The 20,234-nt window shown below is 47.6% G+C and overlaps 1 protein-coding gene across 12 annotated transcripts in view; it reads right to left on the reverse strand.

The window, feature by feature from the left end:
• The window catches only part of DCTN1 (dynactin subunit 1), a 31,322-nt gene extending 11,928 nt beyond the window's left edge, over positions 1-19,394 (reverse strand). For 3 of the 12 annotated variants that reach the window (XM_033175156.1, XM_033175155.1, XM_033175154.1), the window contains exons 1-4: positions 19,106-19,394; positions 4,944-5,189; positions 4,592-4,670; positions 4,375-4,409 (exon numbers count right to left, since the gene is read on the reverse strand). In XM_033175156.1, the coding sequence (XP_033031047.1) occupies positions 4,375-4,409; positions 4,592-4,670; positions 4,944-5,171 (342 nt within the window). In that variant the 5' untranslated portion in view covers positions 5,172-5,189; positions 19,106-19,394. Of the gene's footprint in view, positions 1-1,265; positions 1,296-3,690; positions 3,712-4,374; positions 4,410-4,591; positions 4,671-4,943; positions 5,190-6,958; positions 7,304-10,508; positions 10,586-19,105 lie in introns of those variants that run through there. The other 9 variants (XM_033175151.1, XM_033175152.1, XM_033175158.1 and 6 more) reach the window with 8 other exon arrangements.
• Between the last annotated feature and the right edge of the window lie 840 nt (positions 19,395-20,234).

Here is a 20,234-nt window from a genome sequence, read left to right on the forward strand (position 1 = left end):
AGCCACCCTCCCCCTAATCCCATCCCCTTCTCCCTTCAGTGAATCACTGTGTTCCTACTTCAGGAACCCAGAATTCCTGTTCCCCTTGGTTCCTGCTCCCACTTTTGTCTAATCCTTGCAGGCCTCACCCCTTCAGACACCCCAGAAATCCCAATCCCAGAAGTCCATGTCTAGGCTGAGCCATAGAACAAGGAAGCAGCTAGTGAGAAGGTCCCAAGAGACCAGTCCTCCTGCAAACGATCTCTCCCACTCCAGTCCAGAGCCAGAGGCCCCGCCCAGCCACCACTCCCAAGGACTTTCCCAGGTCAGCCTCTTCCTTCAAGTGCTAGACTCTATACAGAACTCCCTAGAAACCCCATGTGACAAAAGTAATCTAAGCCCAGAAATGGGAAATCAGGTCCCTAGGGCAGAGCAATGCTGCTGTCCTCCCTCCCCCTAACCCCCTTCCCCAGAATCAGATCCTGCAGCAGTCCTGATCGCTAGGGAAGAGGGCTCAGGTGTCAGGACCATGAATATTGCATTAGCAGAAGCCCAGAGCTCAGCAAAGTAACCCCACCCAGCGGTAGGAAAGGAGGTGGGGGTGGGCAGCAGCACAGAAAAACTACAGCCCTAAATCAAATCTGGAAACCCTTCAGGTTACTGCAAAATGGTAAGCGGACAATTAACTCCAATACCCAGTATCTCACTGCTCTAGTCAAGGTAAGATTTGGCTTGGGCCTTACTTCCAGGATACACTGAGGCCAAGAAAACCAATTCCCACCCCTCCTACCCTGGGTTAAGCTTCCATAGCTGTGGGTCAAAAACTATTCTAGGGTTCCCATCCCACCCTGGTAAAGTGCCCTGATACAAACCCTGGGGGTTGGGGGATGCGGGGAGAACTAAGAGGTATTCTAGCAAAGGCTGGGTGAGGCAGGCAGGCCTGCTAGAGGCACTGAGATACCTGGGCCTGCTTCCCTAGGTTCTACCACAGGAAATCCTCCCAGATCCAGTATGCAGTAGAGGCTGCCTAAAGCCCAAGCCTGTGAGGCCACTGGGTATAAGGCCTGGAACACAGGCAGAGCCAAAAGCAGGCAAAGCCGTAAGCAAATGCCCAGGGTGTGGGGCATAGTGGTGACACACGCCTCTCCCTAACCCACCTTCGTCCTCACCCGCCTCCCCTGACCAGGTAGACAGATGAAGTCAATCAGCCCCCACCCCCACCCCAGCAGCCTGCTGCCACCATTGCCCTGGCAACCCAGCAGCAGGACGAGAGCAAGCAAGAGTACCTTTCGGGCTGTCGGTGCCTGTCTCATCATTGCAGAAAACCAAAGAAAGCAAGGAGGGGAAAGAGAAGGGACAGAGGAGGACAGACAAACACACAGAGGAAGGACAGAGGAAGGGAGGGAGGGCAAGAGACCGAACAGAGGGAAAGGCGGCGGAGACAGGAGATTAGTGCATCAAATCCCAACAATGCAGCCTCAGCTTCCCGGTGCCGCAGCTTCCCAGCCTGCAAACGGCCGCCGCTCTGACACAGAGGCCCCCGTAGATGTGCAGCTTGATCACCAGGCTCTGGCAGGCACCGGAGCGGTGCCTGGCCCAGTTCACCAGCTTAGGCTGATGGCAGCCTCAGTGGCCGCAGCACCAGCTCCACCTGACGTCATGCACCCACCCTCCTCTGCTCCATGGGGGTGGAGCCACTGCTCCTCAGTCACCTAGCAACCGTCTAGGGCTTTGCTGGCTCCTCCTCCTCCTCATGATGGTCATGCGCAGAGCTTGTCCTGCTTCTTTCTCCAAAGAACAGGTTCTGGCTCCTCTCTTCCCTCCCTTGCCCACCCCCAAGAGTGTGTTCCCAAAAACTGGGCCAGAGGCTATCCCAGAAATGGCATTCTATGGGGCCAGGGCATCACTGGGCAGGGACACAGGGCCTCTCTGCTCCAGCAGTCTCTCTCATCATACTCACACTCTGCCCCCCTCCCCCGCCACCCACCCACCCATAGCCCCATTAACTCCACTTCTGTCTCTTATACAACCTGGCAACATCCTTACAGTCTCTCATCTGGCGCACACACACATCTAGAATGCCCCTCCAGCAATAGGACTCAGCTCTGAGGAGCACACACAGTGACTAAGAAACCCTGGGGAACATGCATCTGGGTAGTAGCAGCTCTAATGACTGTTGGGCTCCTCTCCAACCATCCCCTGGTTGTAGACAGGTTAAAGCTTGTCTCTAAAGGGTTTCCAAAAAGAACTAAGCACTTTGCAGAGACATCTGAGTTTTCTTCTGCCTTCCCCTTCAAAGCACATTCTTTTGCTCTGGAACCAGCTCCCTGATCCACATGGGTGAGAGCAGGGGCCCTAGGCTAAGTGATCCGCTTTGAAAAAACTACTGGAGCGGAAGACTGGGGTGCCCCGGGGTGGGGGCACTCAACTGTCTGATTGACACTTTCCAACATGAGTGCAGAAGGGCAGCATGGGTGGCCTAGCCTGGGCTTTCCCACATTTCCCCAGGCAGCTGCCAAAGCCCCTGGTCAGACCAGGCTGTGGAAAGAACTCCATAAATATCAGATCATAGTTTCGTGCTCTTCTCTATTCAAGGCCTGAGGTGAAATGGAAACCCCAACCAGGAGACAATAATCAAAGGACAAAGCCAAGTTTCTATGACTCTGAAATGGGCCCAGGATCCTTCACAGCACTATTTTCTTTATATCCCCATTTCCAACCAAAGCAAGTACTGGCATGTGGTCTCTACCGTGGCAATACTTCAAAGTGAGGACCCATCACCAACCAGGAGCTGGTTTCCTCCTGGAAAAGGCGATGTTTTCCTCTCCCCTCCCACAGCCCCAATCCAGCAGCTCTCCATGCAATGTCAGAAAGGCCTGAGATAGGCTGACAATAAGGAAATCATAGAATTGTACATACAACACAGTACATACAGGCCAGACAGGCACATGCAGGTCAAAAAGAGCTTGGGCACAGGCCCAAGGCAAGGGCTGGTATGAGGAAGTGGTCATGGCAGCAATCTAAGAGTTGAAAGAGTCTGTGGTGGGGAGGGGAGGGAAGGTGACATGATTGAGCCCCACCCACTCCAAAGATGGTTGATGAAAGGCTGCAAGGGGTAGGAGGTAGGCCTCAGGCACACCATCAGAGGAGGAAGGAGGCAGGGACAGACTGATGAGGCAGAGTTGCGGGGTGTGGGGATATTTATGGCAGTGCCCATCCAGAGGCAGGCACATGAAGGCTCTTAGGTTTTCCAGCTTGGGACTGCTCTTACCCTATGTGCTGTTCCCTGACCTCCCATCTCCTTGCAAAAAACCCCATCACTTGGTATCTTCCTCTGTCCCATTCCCCCAGTCTATCCTTCTACGGTTGTCCGAGCTCGGGCTGAGAACCCACTGTAACCCAGTAAATGATCTATTTCACACTGCTGCCATTTACAGTCAAATGCTTATAGTTTTTGACTGGGGAATCTTTGACTTGGAGTCCTGGGGCAGAGAGAATCATCCCTAATGAGTGCTACCTGGACGTGGACACTGAGCCTGAAGTTCTTGCACCCTTCAAAGGAACTCTGAAAGCCAAGGCCACCATTTCCTCTGGCCATCCCAGCCCAAGGTCATACGCACACAGGCATGCAGCAACCCAAGGACATGCAGGACAGCTGGGGAAGGGGCTCATGGCCCCCATCCACCCAGGCACAAATAGTAAACACACCACCTTCTTAGGCTTCAGTCCCCGCTGCATGAGGAGTAGGAAAAAGCAGAGTTAGAGAACAGATGTCCTGGGCATAGGTGTTAAGACCAACTCAGGCATACACAGGTTAGGTTGGGGTAAGGGGTTGTCAGGGTGAAATGAGTAGTCCCTCAAAGATCAGCTTCCATGATGTTCACCCCTTGGCCCACAGAAGCTGCAGAGTCTACAGCCCCACCTCACACACCCTGCACGGAGTAGCAGAGAGGAACTAGGAAGCACCCTCTGCATCCAGCTTAAAACAGGAGGTAGAGGGTCCGACTCCTTGCCATTCACTTGAGAATAGGAGATTGCTTCTTCCTCTATCTTCTACCTTAACCTTACCCTCAGACCCTTTAGATGTTGGCATCTTTGGGTTCCAAAAGGTAGGAAGTTGGCTACACTACTAGGGTTAGACCTGTCCTTCCTATCACCCTCAGCTCAATCTCATTTGACCCTGAACTTATGGAGCCTATGAGTTTTTCCCTGCTACCACCTTTACTATAACTCTAATGCAGAAATTAATCCCCAGAAATCCTCCTTCTTAGGGAAGCTGGAGAGACTTGAAGGCAACTCAGACTCACCTACTACTTCTACCTGCCTAGCACTGGGTATCCCCCATATTTCTCCTTCCCCTCCATTACTCCCCATTTCCACCCCCAAACCACTCACCAGTTTGCTAGTCTTTGCAGTTGTATCAGTTCCCTCTGTAGAAAGCAAACAGAAACAAAGTGTGTACTTGTATAGAGAGGTAGGGGGAGATATAATAAAGGAATATAGTGGTGATAGAAAAAAAATCTTAGGATCTACTGTGGCCCCATGTTATGAGGAGAAGCCCTGGGGACTCCTCCTGACTATGAGGAGGCAACTTTAAGTGGGTGGTTGTTACCTCTTTTGAGGACTTTTGAAGCAGAAGAATCTGGTGTCTCTGGGGAAGTAGTATCTGCTCCATCTTCAAATACCTGGATCTGAGGCCAGATTCAATATAGCCAGATCAATAGATTCAATACAGCCAGATCAAGGATGGCTGTAATATGGGCCCCTCCCCAGGCTCCAAGCAAATCAAGAGTACAGGGCAGCTTCCCTAAGGATGGATCTCCAATCTTCCCTCCCCCACTACCTTCCACTCTCCCAACCAGAGGCTTATGCCCATGCTCAGGAAAAGGAAGTACCAACACATCAGCTGCACATGCAACAGACATGTGCACACATGCACACACATAGAGGAAGGGCGTGAATACCTGGGACTGGCGCACAAAGATGCCATGCCCTTCATCACATGTGAAGTACTTCCTTCCTTGAACAGTTCCATCATTTTTGCCCTTTGCTTCATCCAGAATCACGCCTACCCACTTGCCAGTGGCAAAGAGTGTGGCTCCAACATAGGCCACAGTGCCTCGGTGGCCTTTTCCAATCACTTCTACACGGGAGCCCACCCGCAGAGGCCGGGCGCTTGCCTCTGCACTCATCCTGCTGCCGCTGGGCGTCTGAAAGAAAGACATAGGTAAACATAGACAGTTAGAGGCCTCAGATCAAAGGTGGCATTCTCATGTATAAGAAATGCCTCAGCCAAGATGCTGGACTGAAAAACAACCAGAATCATTTTCTTAAACCCCATTTGCAGAATTGGGTAGAACCCCAAATTCCCCTCTGAAAACATGTCAGTGATATTCTCTTCTAAGATTTATCCAAATTCCTCTGGAATCTGCTAGAATTTTTAAGGGTTTATATTTTTTTTATAACAAATCGGAATTCATTGATCAGTCTGTGAATGTCACCACGTGGCTGCTTTCTCAGGAGCACTGCCTCCTTAATTCTCCTCTCAGGAAGGGAATTAAGCTCAAGCAAATAACTCAGTTTAGACCAGGCTCCCCACAACCCAATGCCCTGACTCAGGAGTCTGAGCTGGGAAGACAGGCAATTCAGTGGGTGAACCTACAGAATCCTGTTTCCCCTTCCACTGTCACTTGTCTCCTCTGTGTTTCAAATGGTTTTCTTAGGCCTCATCCTTTCAGAGGCACACAATTGTGCCTCCTTCCAGACCCTTAAGTCACCACCTCTCCTTCCCGATCTGACTCCTCCCATCCCCATCCACAACCCACCATGAAACCCCAGATGCTTCACCACAGCCCATTCAACCATTCAACTCCCTTCTACCTGGCCTGAGTCTTGTTTGGTCAACTCTCTATCCCCAAGTTCTGGAGATTCTTCTCCATGCTATTTTGCTATAAAAAGGAAAACATAGGCCAAGTAAATTGGGTGGATCTACCCCTCACTCTGTTCCCAAGACTCTGCTCAGTGGTCCAAATGAATGGTTTATCACTCCACAGATGGGCAAGGCAAAAGAACAGACTAAGACACTGTCCTTGGGCAGCTCTCAGCTTCTGGCACACCCATGATGACTGAACACAATAGAAAATTAGGTCCCAAAGAGGCCCATGGTTTAGAAGAAAATCACACTTGTCATTTTTAGCAATAGCAACTCCATGAACCAGGGGCCTTGCAGCAAACAGATGAATGAGGCATGATGAAGTGATACCATCATCCTAAAGACTCTATGGGAGTCCCTTCTGATACTCTCATTCATAATAGCTTCAGCAGGGAGCCCTAGCAGAGCCATGGAAGAGCCAGGACACCTCCCAACCTGTCATTGCCTAATTCCCTTCCCCAAAGAGCTCATCCAGGAAGGTGAGGATATAGTTCCCAGAGGCTCCAGGATCTCAAATCACACCTGGAACAGCAGGATGGCTCTCATGGACCTGATAATAAAAGGAATTGCCAGTGATATAAAAGGCTGAACCCAAAGTCAGAGATTCCCCCACTTTCCAACCCCAATAAGCCTCTCAGAACCAGGGGGCCACAACAGTAGCTACAGATTCAATCTCAGAAGAGAAAGAAAGCAAGTAACAAATAACAAAGCAGCTCTAAAGAAAGGCTTTACTATAAGACCTCTCTGACACATCATCCCCATTCTGAGTCCCCAGGATAGTCTGGACCCCCTCAGGAGCCCCTGGTATGAGGGCCAATTAGAGTCAGAGGTCAGGCCTTGCTAGTCCCCATTTAGGGATCAACTCTGTAAAGGGAAGCCTGTCCAGCCTTACACCACCAGGGCTTCGAGGGCTCCTTAGAAAACACAGTCTGAGTGCCCCCAGCTGAGCTCCAGCCTATCTCCCCAGCCCCCACAGCAATGATGTCCACAGGCACCCAGGCCTTCCCCAGCAGCCCTCCAGGGCCATCCCAGATTAGGGCCACTTACCCGGCTGTACACGTGCCTCTTGCTCTGTGCCATGTTGCTCACCCGGCCTCTACCCCCTCCCCCAGCTGGCCAAAGACAGAGAAAAAGGTAGAAACCTAGGCAGGAGGGTCAGGGCGCTGGGCCCTCATAGAGGGACACAGGAGTCGTCAGGCACAGCCCTCCCCAGTCCATGGGCCTCACTCGGTGGCCTACACGGGTAGGGGTGGCGGCAGTGATGGGGGCTGAGGAGCAAGTCCCCTCTGCTGCCTGAGGATTCCTGAACCCAGAGACACAGAATCCTGCTTGCCAGCTGATGAGTCTCACTCTGCGCTAGTGCTGCTCTAGACTTGTCAGGAACCGTGCTAGCCTCTGGGTCCTAGTGCCCCCCTGCTTCACCTGGGCCAGGGACTAAGGGCTGGGCCTGCGCCACAGACCCTCAGCACTCACCTCTTGAGTATACTGTCCTAGGGCTGGGAACAGTCTTGACAGGTCCTCCTAGTCTGTACCCACTCACCATCACTGTTCCCCTGTCCCCCATGATGTAAGGCCTTACCAGGCCCATAAGCATCAAGTGACACTTCAAAGTGATCAGCTGCCTAGGGCCTCCACACAGCCAAAATAAGGGTCTCTCATTCACCTTTCTGGTGCTCTTCTCTCTCCCTCCCCTCTCTAAACTCTGGATTCAAGGTCCAAATTCATGCAATTACGGCCTGGATTTCAATCTCAAACTGAGCCAGAGGAGGCAGGACCTGCCCAATAGGCAGCAAGGGAAGGGCAGTAATGGAGGCAACTTCACACACATAGCAAAGCAAGCCAAGTACCCCAGCCCCCTCCCACAAGGCTGGCAAAGGTTGCCATAGTCACTCTTCACCCTTTATGGTTGTTATAAGGGGCCAGGTTGTAAAACCCAAGAGTATCAGACTCAACCGCATTACTAAAGGCGGTAGTCAAAAGCAGAGAGCCCTTCTTTCTTCTTGTAGCACAATGCCCAGTCCACCTCAGCCATCTGCCCCTTGTACTCTTGGGCTTGCCTCCTAGCATCTCAGACCCAATGAAATGGTTTATTTTCTACGATTCTGTATTTCACAAAAATTCTTCAATAACCATGTATTACTTTTATAACTAAAATTGTTTAATTTAATGAGATTATGCATTCTAATAAGAGGTCTCCAAGGGACTATGTAACCATACTGCTTTCATTCACTGGCACATCTATCATGGGCTAGGAACCAAAAGACCAGGGTCCCTGCTCCTACACAGCCAACAAGGTTGGCCTGGGGTCTGACCTATGGCTCCACTGAGTATGGTATGGATCTAGTTCCCTTGGGCCTAGGGATGCCTGTCTTTTCTGTACTGGGCTTACTTCACTGGCAGAACAGTGACTTCACCCCACTCTACCCTCCTAAGATAGGCCAGGTAGCCCAACAGTAGAATGATAGCCAACATTCAGAAATATAGCCCCAAAACACAATTCCGTACCTTCAGTCCTGGCCAGACCCCCTAGGAAATCATCTCTCTCCTCCTTGCAAAATCTCCATGTTTCCCCTTCCTTTCCCTATTCACCATTACACAGGTGGGCAAGGCCAGGCACGTCCTTGCAGCCTGGACCTCACATGTTCGGGGCACTTCACAGTCTACCTTAAAAAAAAGACATTTTATAGAACCATGGTTGATTACTGGTTCTAGACTCAGGCTACTTTCCTGGCTTTACCACTTGGTAGCTACATAAACTTGGTCTAGTTACTTAACATCTCTATGCCTCAATTTCCTCATCTGCCATGGGGAAGTAACAAAGAACATATTTCAGAGAGGTATCGTGAGGATTAGCTGAGATAATCCATACAAAGCATCCAGAACACTGCCTGGTATTTTTGTAAGTGCTAAATAAAAGTTAGCTAAGAACAATGTCATCATATATGGACATTACAATAACCCCAATGAGAGGTTGGCCAGGGATGATGCTGACAAGACAACTGAGGCTTTGAGAACTGAGCAACTTCCCTGAAGTTACACAGGCTGTGAGGAGTAGAGCCAAAACTGGAAACGACCTGACCCAGAGCCCTCTGTGCTTTCTACTACCCCTCATCATTACCACAAACATCTCTAGGCTTCCAACCCACTGCTCTTCCTGTAGGCCACACTGCCTTCAAAAATTCAAAAGAGCTCAGATCTAAAAATAGCCTCACAACTCACTAACCACATAGGTATCAACAGTCCCCCAACTTCTTGGAATCTGTTTATTTTCCTATGAAATGGAAATAATATCTGCCATATCTATGTCAGTATTATGAGGTTCAAAAAAGCTAAAGCATATACAAGTACCTTGTAGGCCAGGCGTGGTGGCTCATGCCTGTAATCCCAAAACTTTGGGAGGCTGAGGCTGGTGGCTCACTTGAGACCAGGAGTTCAAGACCAGCCTGGCTGACATGGAAAAACCCCATCTCTACTAAAAATACAAAAATGGGCTGGGTGTGGTGGCGCATGCCTATAATCTCAGCTACTTGAGAGACTTTAGGCATGAGAATCGCTTGAAGCCGGGAGGTGAAGGTTGCAATGAGCCAAGATCACACCACTGCACTCCAGCCAGGGTGACAGACTGAGACTCAAAAAAAAAAAAAAAAAAAGTACCTTGTAAAAAGTACAGAAATTATAGAAGTGCAAAGAATTACCTGACATGATAATGGTATATACAGCTACACAATAAATATTATAAGAAATTATAGAGAGAGGTAAATTAGAAAGAAAGGGGGTACCTAAGCATGCCTTGAATTATGGGGATTTTAGAAAGTATGTGGAAAGGCCCAGAAAGCCCTGTAAGTTGTGAACACAGTATGAATAGAGGCAGAAATAACTTGGCTTGACCAGGGAATAGTAAAGAATACTGGCTTAGCTGAAGTAATGAATTCTAGATGAGTTATTCTATCAAACTACAAGGTTTTTGAAGCATAGCCCACACCTTTTCCTCTTTATGATCCAGTAGCCAGTACATAGCTCATGGTCAAATATTTATTGAATAAATAAACATCTTAACATTGCAATGTACTGGGAGGTAACTGTGGGTAGGCAAGAAGTTTAACATCAGGCAGACACAGATGGTCTTGATCCAATAATCACAGGAAGGCAGTCCTGTTCCTGAGCAGGAGACAGCATAGTGAAAATTATTTTAGGAAGATCAAACTGATGACACCTGCAGGATGGAGTGCAGGCAGGAGCAACCTGGCAAAGACAGGAATAACAGCAAGGAGGCTGCTGCAATAGTGAACATAGGGTAAGGAAGGCCTGAACCAGGATCAGGAGAGTGAGAAGAAAGAGGCCAATTCAGAGACAGTACCAAAAAAGCCCTAAGAAGGCCCTGTAATAGATCAAACATGAGGAAAGAGGCAGCAGGCCTACACGGGCTCTGGAGACAGACCTGAATACACCTTTGGTTCTCCTCTGAGCAAGATATTTAACTTCCTGAGCCCTGGTTACCTCAACCGCAAAAAGGAAGAAATAATGTTACCTCACAGGGACATTCTGAATATTAAATAAGATTTAAATAAAGCATTTAGCACAATGTCTGTATGCTCACCAAATGGCAGATAACATCTTCATTCATTATTTTAAGGGAATATCCATGATGACTTGCACACAGTAGGAACTCAAATGCTGCAAGGATAAATGGATGGGTCAATGAATGCATGAATAAGTAAATGAATAAACTCAGGAAGTTTTCAAGCATGAGAAATGTAATAATTGAAACATTAACAGAATTGAAGAAATGGGAGGGGAAACAACATGTTAGGAGAGAGAAAATGCATCCCGTTCTTAGGGCCTTCTCTGGGGAAAACTTAATTGTATACACGAATACATGTACTTCACTATCTCCTTCAAAAATGAACCTGTGATGGTAGCCAAAACAGATTCCATTCTCTCCATTCCACAGATGATAGAACTGTGTCTCAGAAGTCAAATGACTTGCCTAAGTCTTATAGCCAAAAAATGGCAGAGGGGCACATCTGAATATCTCTACTGGTAGGTGCTCCTTCCACAGCATTACCGGGCCCAGGCCCATATCCCATGGGACAATCCTGGGTTAATGTTACCCCAGCCAGGGAGGAGACAGACACCTCTTGGATTTCTAATCCATTTTCTTCTCCAATGATATTAAATACCACTAAAATAGCTAGAAAAATGGGAAGAGAGGAGGGAAAAATATCTGTGTCTAGTAAATAAACTGCCAATAGTCTTAGAGAAATTTCAGGAAATTATAGGAAAATAAGATTTTGGAGAATTAAAAAGGAGAAAGTGAGAAGGAAAAAGACTCTTTTCCGGCCGGGCGCGGTGGCTCAAGCCTGTAATCCCAGCACTTTGGGAGGCCGAGACGGGCGGATCACGAGGTCAGGAGATCGAGACCATCCTGGCTAACATGGTGAAACCCCGTCTCTACTAAAAATACAAAAAACTAGCCGGGCGAGGTGGCGGGCGCCTGTAGTCCCAGCTACTTGGGAGGCTGAGGCAGGAGAATGGCGTGAACCCGGGAGGCGGAGCTTGCAGTGAGCCGAGATCCGGCCACTGCACTCCAGCCTGGGCGGCAGAGCGAGACTCCGTCTCAAAAAAAAAAAAAAAAGACTCTTTTCCATCTCTACCATTTCTCCCCTGTCTGAACCATTTCTACCTTGTTTTTACTGGCACTCCAGCATTCTTTGATACCTTGATCTCCTCTTGTCTCACCTTATCAAACCTTGATCCTGGGCTAACCCAACTGTCTGCTTTCCCTGCTTTCCCACTCCTAGAGGAGCTTGTCTGAAATCCAGGCAGTCTGACAGCAAGGCAAAACTATACATCTCTGAAAGCACTAGTAAGGAAGAGATAAGTGTGGACCTAAGTCCTTCAGGAGTCAGAAAGGAAAAGGTCTGCTTATTGAGTGGTAAATGGAGGCTGGGAGACTGGAAGCTTGGAAAGCTGGATTCCAGATATTCACAGGACCCCAGAAGACAATGTGTACAGAGCTTTTTGTTCCTAGGTCCTACTCAGTATCTGCCTTACAGATTTCATAGATAGGGCCTACACACTCAATGGACTTCCTTCCCTTCTCCAGCTCCTCATTACCCTAAAAAATGTCTACAGACCCACTCCCACTCTGAATGCAGCTCTACGCCATCTCAAAATGTCCCCTTCCCCCAGAAATATCCAATGACTTCCAGGCCCACCTCCAAGGGCCCAGACCTCTAAGAGTCAAGAAGAAAAGCTATGCTATATGCTTCACTCATCTTCAATATAGGAACTTCTGCAGGAAGGTAAGAGGCACTCAGTCCTGTACTCAAGAACTGCAATGCTCTCAGTGGTATGAGAAGTCTGACTTAGCCTGTTTGAAGTTCCTGCTGATTCCTCCCCCTGAATCAACCAGCAAGTTCCTGGCACTAGGACCCTGTAGACAGGGAACCCTGAGCCTGCGCTCTAAAGAGAGAGATGCACCATTTCACAACTTCAGCAAAAGCCAAAGCAGCCAACAAAGCCACAGCCCCATCGGCTGTACTGGGCTCTGCCTTTTGGGCAGCTCGCCGGCCACTCCCCAAAAGCAGAGCATTCCATCCTTTCTCTTTTTAAACCCACGTCATCATCTGATCATAATGGAAATCAATCTCCTCAAACCACCATGCAAAGGCGTATCCATGGCAACCTCAAAAGGAAGGACACAGAGATGATGCTTCAGTGGCTGCAGCAGGAAAAGGTAAGTCCGTTTCTCTTCCATCCACGCCATCCCATCACTCTCTCCTTTCACTCAAGTCAGGTATACAGCTTATCTACAAACTGTATCTGTCACACAAACTGAGAAAACACATAAGGTGAGTTAATAATCATTATGTTATTATATAAGGTTTTAGATCTGTCTAGTCTCTCTGCCAAGAAAAAATTATCCTTTTCTAGGCGATAGGAACAGGGACAAGGTCTCTCTTCTTATTCACCTCTCAGGTGACACAATCTCAGCCCACAATTCCTGACAAATCACTATTGGTCACTTGTCTTTCTAGTCAGGATGCTGGAAAATCACTCAAGAATATCCAAGTTTCCCTATGTAGTTGTCAAAAGCTGACAGTAACACTGATTCCACTGTCCTGCCCCCTCCATGCCACTGTCCTGCCCCCTCCATGCCACCATCATGCCCACAAACTGGCATGGTAAGATTCCCTCCTTAGCAACCCTAGACTCTAGGCTCTCAAGGTCCAGAAAGTGGGAGTTGGGATTAAATTTCTGCCTTCTCTGATGCCTCAGGAGAAGGAATTCATTTCTGCAGAGGTAAGAGATTCATCAAATACAAGTGCTACTAATCCTCCATGCCTCAATTTCCTCTTCTGGAAGAAAGGGATAATAACAGTAACTTTCTAACAGGATTGTTGTAAAAATCACATGAGAATGCCTGAAAATCACTTAGAACAGTGCCTCTATAAAGCACTCAATAAATGTCAGCCATCATTATTATGAGAAAGATGAAGAAGGGGAGGCTTATAGCGTAGGATTTCTGTTCAGAGGGTACTCAACACTCTTGGAGCTTATTTCAATTCCACTGTCTTCCTCTTTCCTCTTAACAGTTGTTTCAAGCTTCCTTCACCATTTTTACCATTTTCGAGTCTTTACTCCCACCCAAGCCAACACCAGTATCCCCACCTCTCAGCAGATAACCTTGCTGAAAAAGAAAACTGGCCCTATTAGTTAAGAAGTTCTTTGCAAATTTAGATATATCTACATGCATATGTCATTATCTCTTTCTTCCTAAATTCCTTCCTTTCTTCCAACATTCCTCTTTAAAGAAAATGGTATTCCCTTCTTTTCAAGGCCCACCCTTTTCCCTCTCCTCTGAGGACCTGATTTAGCAATCGTCCTTTCTCTTGTGTCTTCATTGCACCCTCTCTACTGGATCTTACATGGCATCAGAAAAGCCATAAACAAGACTCTTCCATTCTAGGAAAAACTAGTCCCTGCTACCTCCTCCACAAGCTGCCACCATTCTGTATTCTTCCTTTCTCTGCTGAACTACTCAAAGTGAGTACACATTCTCTATCTCCACTTCCCATCTACTTCTCGATCCACTGCTATCTGGCTCCATCCCTACCACTCACTGAAGATGCTCACAATTTAAATGAGCCCTGGTGACCACAATGTTCTACACAACCTCAAGGTGCGTTTCCCAAGCTCATCCTAACTTGACCTCCCTGTAGCAACTGAGACTGTCAATCCTTTTCAGGAATTTTCTCCTTTCCTAGCTTCCTGGACAACACTCTCTCTTACCCTAGCATGTCAATCATACTCATCTCCTCTGTCATTATTTTCAGCCTTCTATAAGCATGGCTGGGAGAGCTCATCCATTCCCACAACTTCAACTACCACTCATACTTACTGCCCCTAGACAGAAATTCTTCTGAACTTCAGACTCATATCTCACCCTGTCTGCTAACCGCCACAGAGCCCTCAAGTTCAATATGACCCAAAACACACTTGGTATCTCCCTCACTTTAAAAAAAGAAAAAGAAAAAAAAAAAGGCTCCTCTTCTATATTCCCTCTTTGCTATTGGCACTACCATCCACTCAAAATAGAAAACTGAGTCATTTGCAACAACTCCCTCTCTTGTTCTCAACAACCAATTTAGTCATTATGTCTGGTTAATTCTGTTTCTCCAGTCTCTCTCAGATTCACCCTGCCCTCTCCATCCCCACTGACCTAATCCTTAGATCAGCCCTAAACCATGTCCATGATATTACAAGAGTCTCCCGATGTCCCTGAATCAGGTTCTTCCCCTTCAGTCTATTTCCACATTTAGCTTCCCAAAATACAATCACGTCATCTTCCTGCCTAAAAGCCTCCGGTGGTTTCTCTGCCCACAAAATGAAATATTTTTAGCACTGCACTACAGGCCATTAACAACCTGGTCTTGACCAAGCACAGTGGCTACACCTGTAATCCTAGCACTTTCAGAGGCCAAGGCGGGAAGATCACTTGAGGCCAGGAGTTTGAGACCAGCCTGGCCAACACGGTGAAGCCCTGTCTCTACTAAAAATACAAAAATTAGCTGGGCATGGTGGTGCATGCCTATAGTTCCAGTTACTAAGGACGCTGAGTAGTCCTAGTTGTAGTAGCTATAGTCCCAAATACTCAGGAGGTTGCAGTGAGCCAAAATCGCACCATCACACCACACTCCAGTCCGGGTGACAGAGTGAGACTCTATCTCAAAAAAAACAAAAAACAAAAAAAACACTGGCCTCAAATTCTCAAACTGGCACAGCAGCCTGCAGACCCACCTATACTCAGGAGGCTGAAGGGGATCACTTGAGGCCAGGAATTCCAGGCTGTAGTGCCTGATGATCTTGCTTGTGAATAGCCACTGCACTCCAGCCTGGGCAGCATATCGATACCCCATCTCTAAACAACAAAACAAAATACAACAATGTGGCTTCATTATGAATCCGGTCGCATCAATCACCAAAGTTCTCTTTTATTCCAGCCACTTGCATCTATCTGCCTTTCCCTTTATGCATCTGCAAATGTTACAAGTATCACCAGGACCATTCTTCCTCCTCATCCTTCAAGGCTCAGCCCAATTCTCACCTCTTTCCTAAAGACTCTTCTGGCTTCTCCATGTAAAGCTAATCATTCCCTCCTCTGCCCTCACAGAGCACTTGGGACATATCTCTATTTCAATACCACATTCTATTTAAAATATCGTCTCTTACTCTACTATGAATTCCTCCAGGACAGAGGATTGTATCCATCTCAGTATCTAAGCACTCAACATAGGGCTTTGCACAGAGAAGGCATTCAATGTTGAATAGATGCCTGTACCAACATCACACTCAGGATATAAATTGTCTGACAGTTTTCCCAGAGAGTAGATCCACCCCTGAAGACCACCACCATTGGGGAAATCAATACTCAAGTGCACACACACATGCACACACACATCTCTCCCCCAACCCTCAGTAAACATGGCTCTTTCCACTCCAGATAGGAGCCTAAGAAACTAAAAGTGCAGGAACAGCCCTAGGTTCTATGGAATTTGGTAGTGACACTAAATCTCAATCTCATATACTTCCAGGGTAAAAGAATAACAGAGACGGCTCTAGGTGAGGTGCAGATCTCCTGGGAAACAGCATTAGGGAGGATTTGGGGGCAGCAAGGGCCCATGCTCTGCTGTAGTGAAGCCCTTGGGGAGGCCAGACTAAACAGCTAACCTGTCCCTTGACCACATTCAACTAATATCAGCCTGAATCTCAAAAGCAAAATGATACAAAGCCAAAGTCAGGAGTCTCCAGGATGGCAAGGACCTTAATATAGACATGAATCCAGCAATATTTCAGCTCTTACCTCTTCAGGGGACACTGAGGACCAAGTTCCTATTTTACTTGGTATGAGACGGATAGTCCAAGCGCACCCAGTATCACCTAGTAGCTGTAGACAGGCCAAGCAACCTGGGAATCATCTAGAATCCCTCTCAACCTGTAACTCCAAGCAGCTGCTATCAATGATAAAGCTTGCAGAGTAAAACCTAGAGTGGCAGTTGTCAATGGCATTATGATTCACCCAACTACTTTGACTCTTCCCTAACAATTTCTTCTCCTTTGTATCCTCATGGTCAGTCAGGCCCCACTTATCAATTCGTCCTTAGTACTCCCTCCTGCATCTTTCCTTTCTCCTCCACTATCACTATCATTACTTCAGGCTGCCATGTAATAGCTTTGAAAATCAAGGCAAATCATTTACCCTCTTTGTGCATCATCTACAAAACAGCATAACAGCTGCTCTGCCTACCTCATAGGAATATTAGATCAAATGAGATCATGCCTGTGAAAAGTTCTGTAAAGTGTCATAAATAAATACAAGGCATTATTATTATCAACCTAAATTCTCTAACATTGCTATGCGAAGCCTATCCAGCTCCCCCTCTCCCCCTCCTTCCCTAGTTCCAACCATCTTATACGTCACAGTAAAGCAAATACATCTGCTAAAACACTGCTTTGTCCCTACACCCATCTGCTCGACATCTCTCATTGATAATCTCATTTCTCGCTATAATCAAACAATCCTGGATTCAACAGATGCAATCCCATCTCTGCACCACTGTCAGCTGCTTAAGATACTTTTCTAGTCTTGCAAGCCACACCCATCCTTCAAAGTCCAGCCAAAGCCCCACTACACTCCACACATAACAAAGACAAATTTAAGAAAGGGATTTCTAGGCCGGGCACGGTGGCTCAAGCCTGTAATCCCAGCACTTTGGGAGGTCGAGACGGGTGGATCATGAGGTCGGGAGATCGAAACCATCCTGGCTAACACGGTGAAACCCCGTCTCTACTAAAAAATACAAAAAACTAGCCGGGCGAGGTGGCGGGCGCCTGTAATCCCAGCTACTCGGGAGGCTGAGGCAGGAGAATGGTGTGAACCTGGGAGGCGGAGTTTGCAATGAGCTGAGATCCGGCCACTGCGCTCCAGCCTGGGCGACAAAGCCAGACTCAGTCTCAAAAAAAAAAAAAAAAAAGAAAGGGATTTCTTAAACATAATGGAAGAATTAAACACAATTCCACTTACAAAAATCATAGTAGGCACAGCTGTCATCTAATACTTGGAATCAACTTTTTAGGAAGACGGGTGACACTTTTTTTCTGTTTGATTAAGAGATAATCTAGGACCAACAGCATGGAAGTTGCAGAGATGTATTTCAGGAACATGAAGAACTTCCTTCTTGAGCTATTCCAAGAATAAAATGGGATGCCTTATTTGTAGACAATTCCCCATTATTTTAAATGTTCAAGCCAAACTGCAAAATTTACCAAATTGGCAAGAATATTTTAGATAGAATTCAACACTACAGGGATAACTAGACTAGACTCACAGAATTTTAAATCTGAAAGAAATATTTGAGATCTTGTAGTCCAAACTCCTATCTTACAGGCCTGGACAGACAAAGTTAATCTCTCAAGGCAGCATACTCTGTTCTGGAAAACATGGTCTCTAACTTTCAATCCAGTGATCTACACTTTTGCTACTCAGATTGTGTTCCATGGGCCAGTAGCATTAGCATCACCTGGGAACTTGTTAGAAATGTAGAACCAATCATAACCTGTACTGTAAGGAGATCCCATTACACGTGCACACCATTAAAACTCAAAACGCACTGACCCCTACTGCCCCTTCTAAACCCTGAATTTCTAATTCTGGAACTCCAATTCCCAAACGGTTCCACATGTTAACCAGGGGCATCACCCAAGAATAACAGTATATCCTAGTAAAATTTGGGAAATTCTGCATACCATACCCCCAGTTGGAGATTCATGGTAAATATTATTAGCATATTAAAGGCTCTGCAATATTCTGTAGTAAAGTTTAACCACGAATTTTCCAACAGCTTTTGAGAACAAAAATGCCTTTTTAAAATAAAGTTATCATTATCTCTTTTAACATCTCATAACTTAGGCTTTGGCAGTACATTAAGTAAAGGATGTCAATCTCTACCTCCTAGCTTTTCGCCTCTCAGTACCTTAAGTATACCCGAGTAGCCAGTGATCAATATGGGTTTGCTGCTGTCCTCACTGCAATAAATGAGGGTAACTTTTCAAACCCCTGCCTCTAAAAACAGCAGAGATCCTTATCTGTGTGATTTAGCTGTGGTTCTGTCTAAAGTTAAGGGATGCGCAAGATGACTTCAAGGATCATCTTGCCAGCTAAGGCGGACCCCAGCAGTAGGATCACACACACAAGCCATATCCAGACTCCCATGCTGTGAGTCCTTTAAGATTTTTCTCCCCGTTTGACACGAATTTCTCAACCATGTGCCCACAGGAAACCTGTAGCTCAGTATGGATTCAGGGGCGCCTCGGACGCTCGCAGGAACGGAAGGGAGACCCTTGCAGTTCTGGAGAACTCTAAGGCGCAGTCACTCTGATCCCAAGAGAACACTGCTAGGCTGAAGAGCTGAGGTGGGTCAGACGGGCCTCGGGGCAAACGCTCAGGCGGAGCCCCCAGACCCCGGCAAGCGCCCACCCCTGATCCAGCCCATCCCTGCCAGTCCCCGCCCCGCACACCGGGCTCGGTGTCTTGCCCTAGACCAGCACCGAATCCCCAGCCCACCGCCGGCAACCTCACGAACATGTAGTGGGCCGGCGGAGCAGACGGTTAGCAGGGTCGCGCCTCCGTACCTGCACTGTCAGGGGCTCCGCGCCCAGGTCCGGCCCCACAGACGACCGACGCCCAAGACCCTGCGGGGCCGGCCCCGCCCTCCCCGCCCTCGTGGGCTGCCCGACTCGCCGCCAGACCCTTCCAGGACCGCCCAGAACCCTTCGGCCTGGAGTCCCAGAGGCGTTCTGGATCCAATGAACGCTCTTTTCCCGCAGTCCCGCCCTGACTGAAAACTGCGCGCCGACCGCAGCCGGGATTACATCAATCAGGCACAAAGCTGGACACCTGGGACAGGCTAAGCGCACGCGCACTGTGCCTGGGAAGCCGATTAGGACCATAAGAAATCGGCGTGTCGTAGCGAGCGCCCCCTCTCGGCGGAGGGGAGAAAGCGCAGAGGGTCTGGAGGACTCAATTCCAAGTGTTAAACTGCAAATTAAAACAATAGCGATAAACCATATCTCCTCCATTAGCCTGTGGGAGAAAATTAAGTTTTGCTGCTCCTCAGTGTCACCTGTCATATGGGGATACAGGCATTCTCATGCGCTTATGATGGGAATGTAAAATACAAATTTACATAATGGCATTTTAAAATTTTAGACATAGGTTCAAATTCTTTTTTTTCTAAGACAGGTCTCGCTCTGTTGCCTAAACAGGAGTGCGGTAGCACGCACAATCATGGCTCATTGCAGCCTTGACTTGTCAGGCTCAGGCGATCCTCCCACCTCTCAGCCTCCCTAAGTAGCTGGGTCTACAGGCGCGCGCCACCATGCCCTTTTAGCTTTCTTTTTTTCTTTTCTTTTTTTTTTTTTTTTTTGTAAAGACGGAGTTTCACAATGTTGCCCAGGCTGGTCTCGAACCCCTGGGCTCAAGCGATCCAACCGCTTCAGCCTCCCAAAGTGCTGGAATTACAGACATGAGCCACCACACCAGCCTGGGCTCAAATTCTAACAGCAATTTACTAGCTGTGTGAGAGCTAGAGTTAGTTATTTACCCTCTCTGTGCCTCTGTTTTCTTATTTGTTAAAGTGAGAATGTTAATGTGGTACCTATCTCATTATGTTGTTAGAAGGATTAAGTTAATCCATGTGAAGAGCCTGAAATACAACTATTGTAATGTTATATTTATTTCAGTTAATCTCAGATTTGAAAC

This window comes from Trachypithecus francoisi, unplaced genomic scaffold (assembly GCF_009764315.1).
Source record: "Trachypithecus francoisi isolate TF-2019V2 unplaced genomic scaffold, Tfra_2.0 Lachesis_group17, whole genome shotgun sequence".
In the NCBI taxonomy this organism is placed as follows: Eukaryota; Metazoa; Chordata; class Mammalia; order Primates; family Cercopithecidae; genus Trachypithecus; species Trachypithecus francoisi.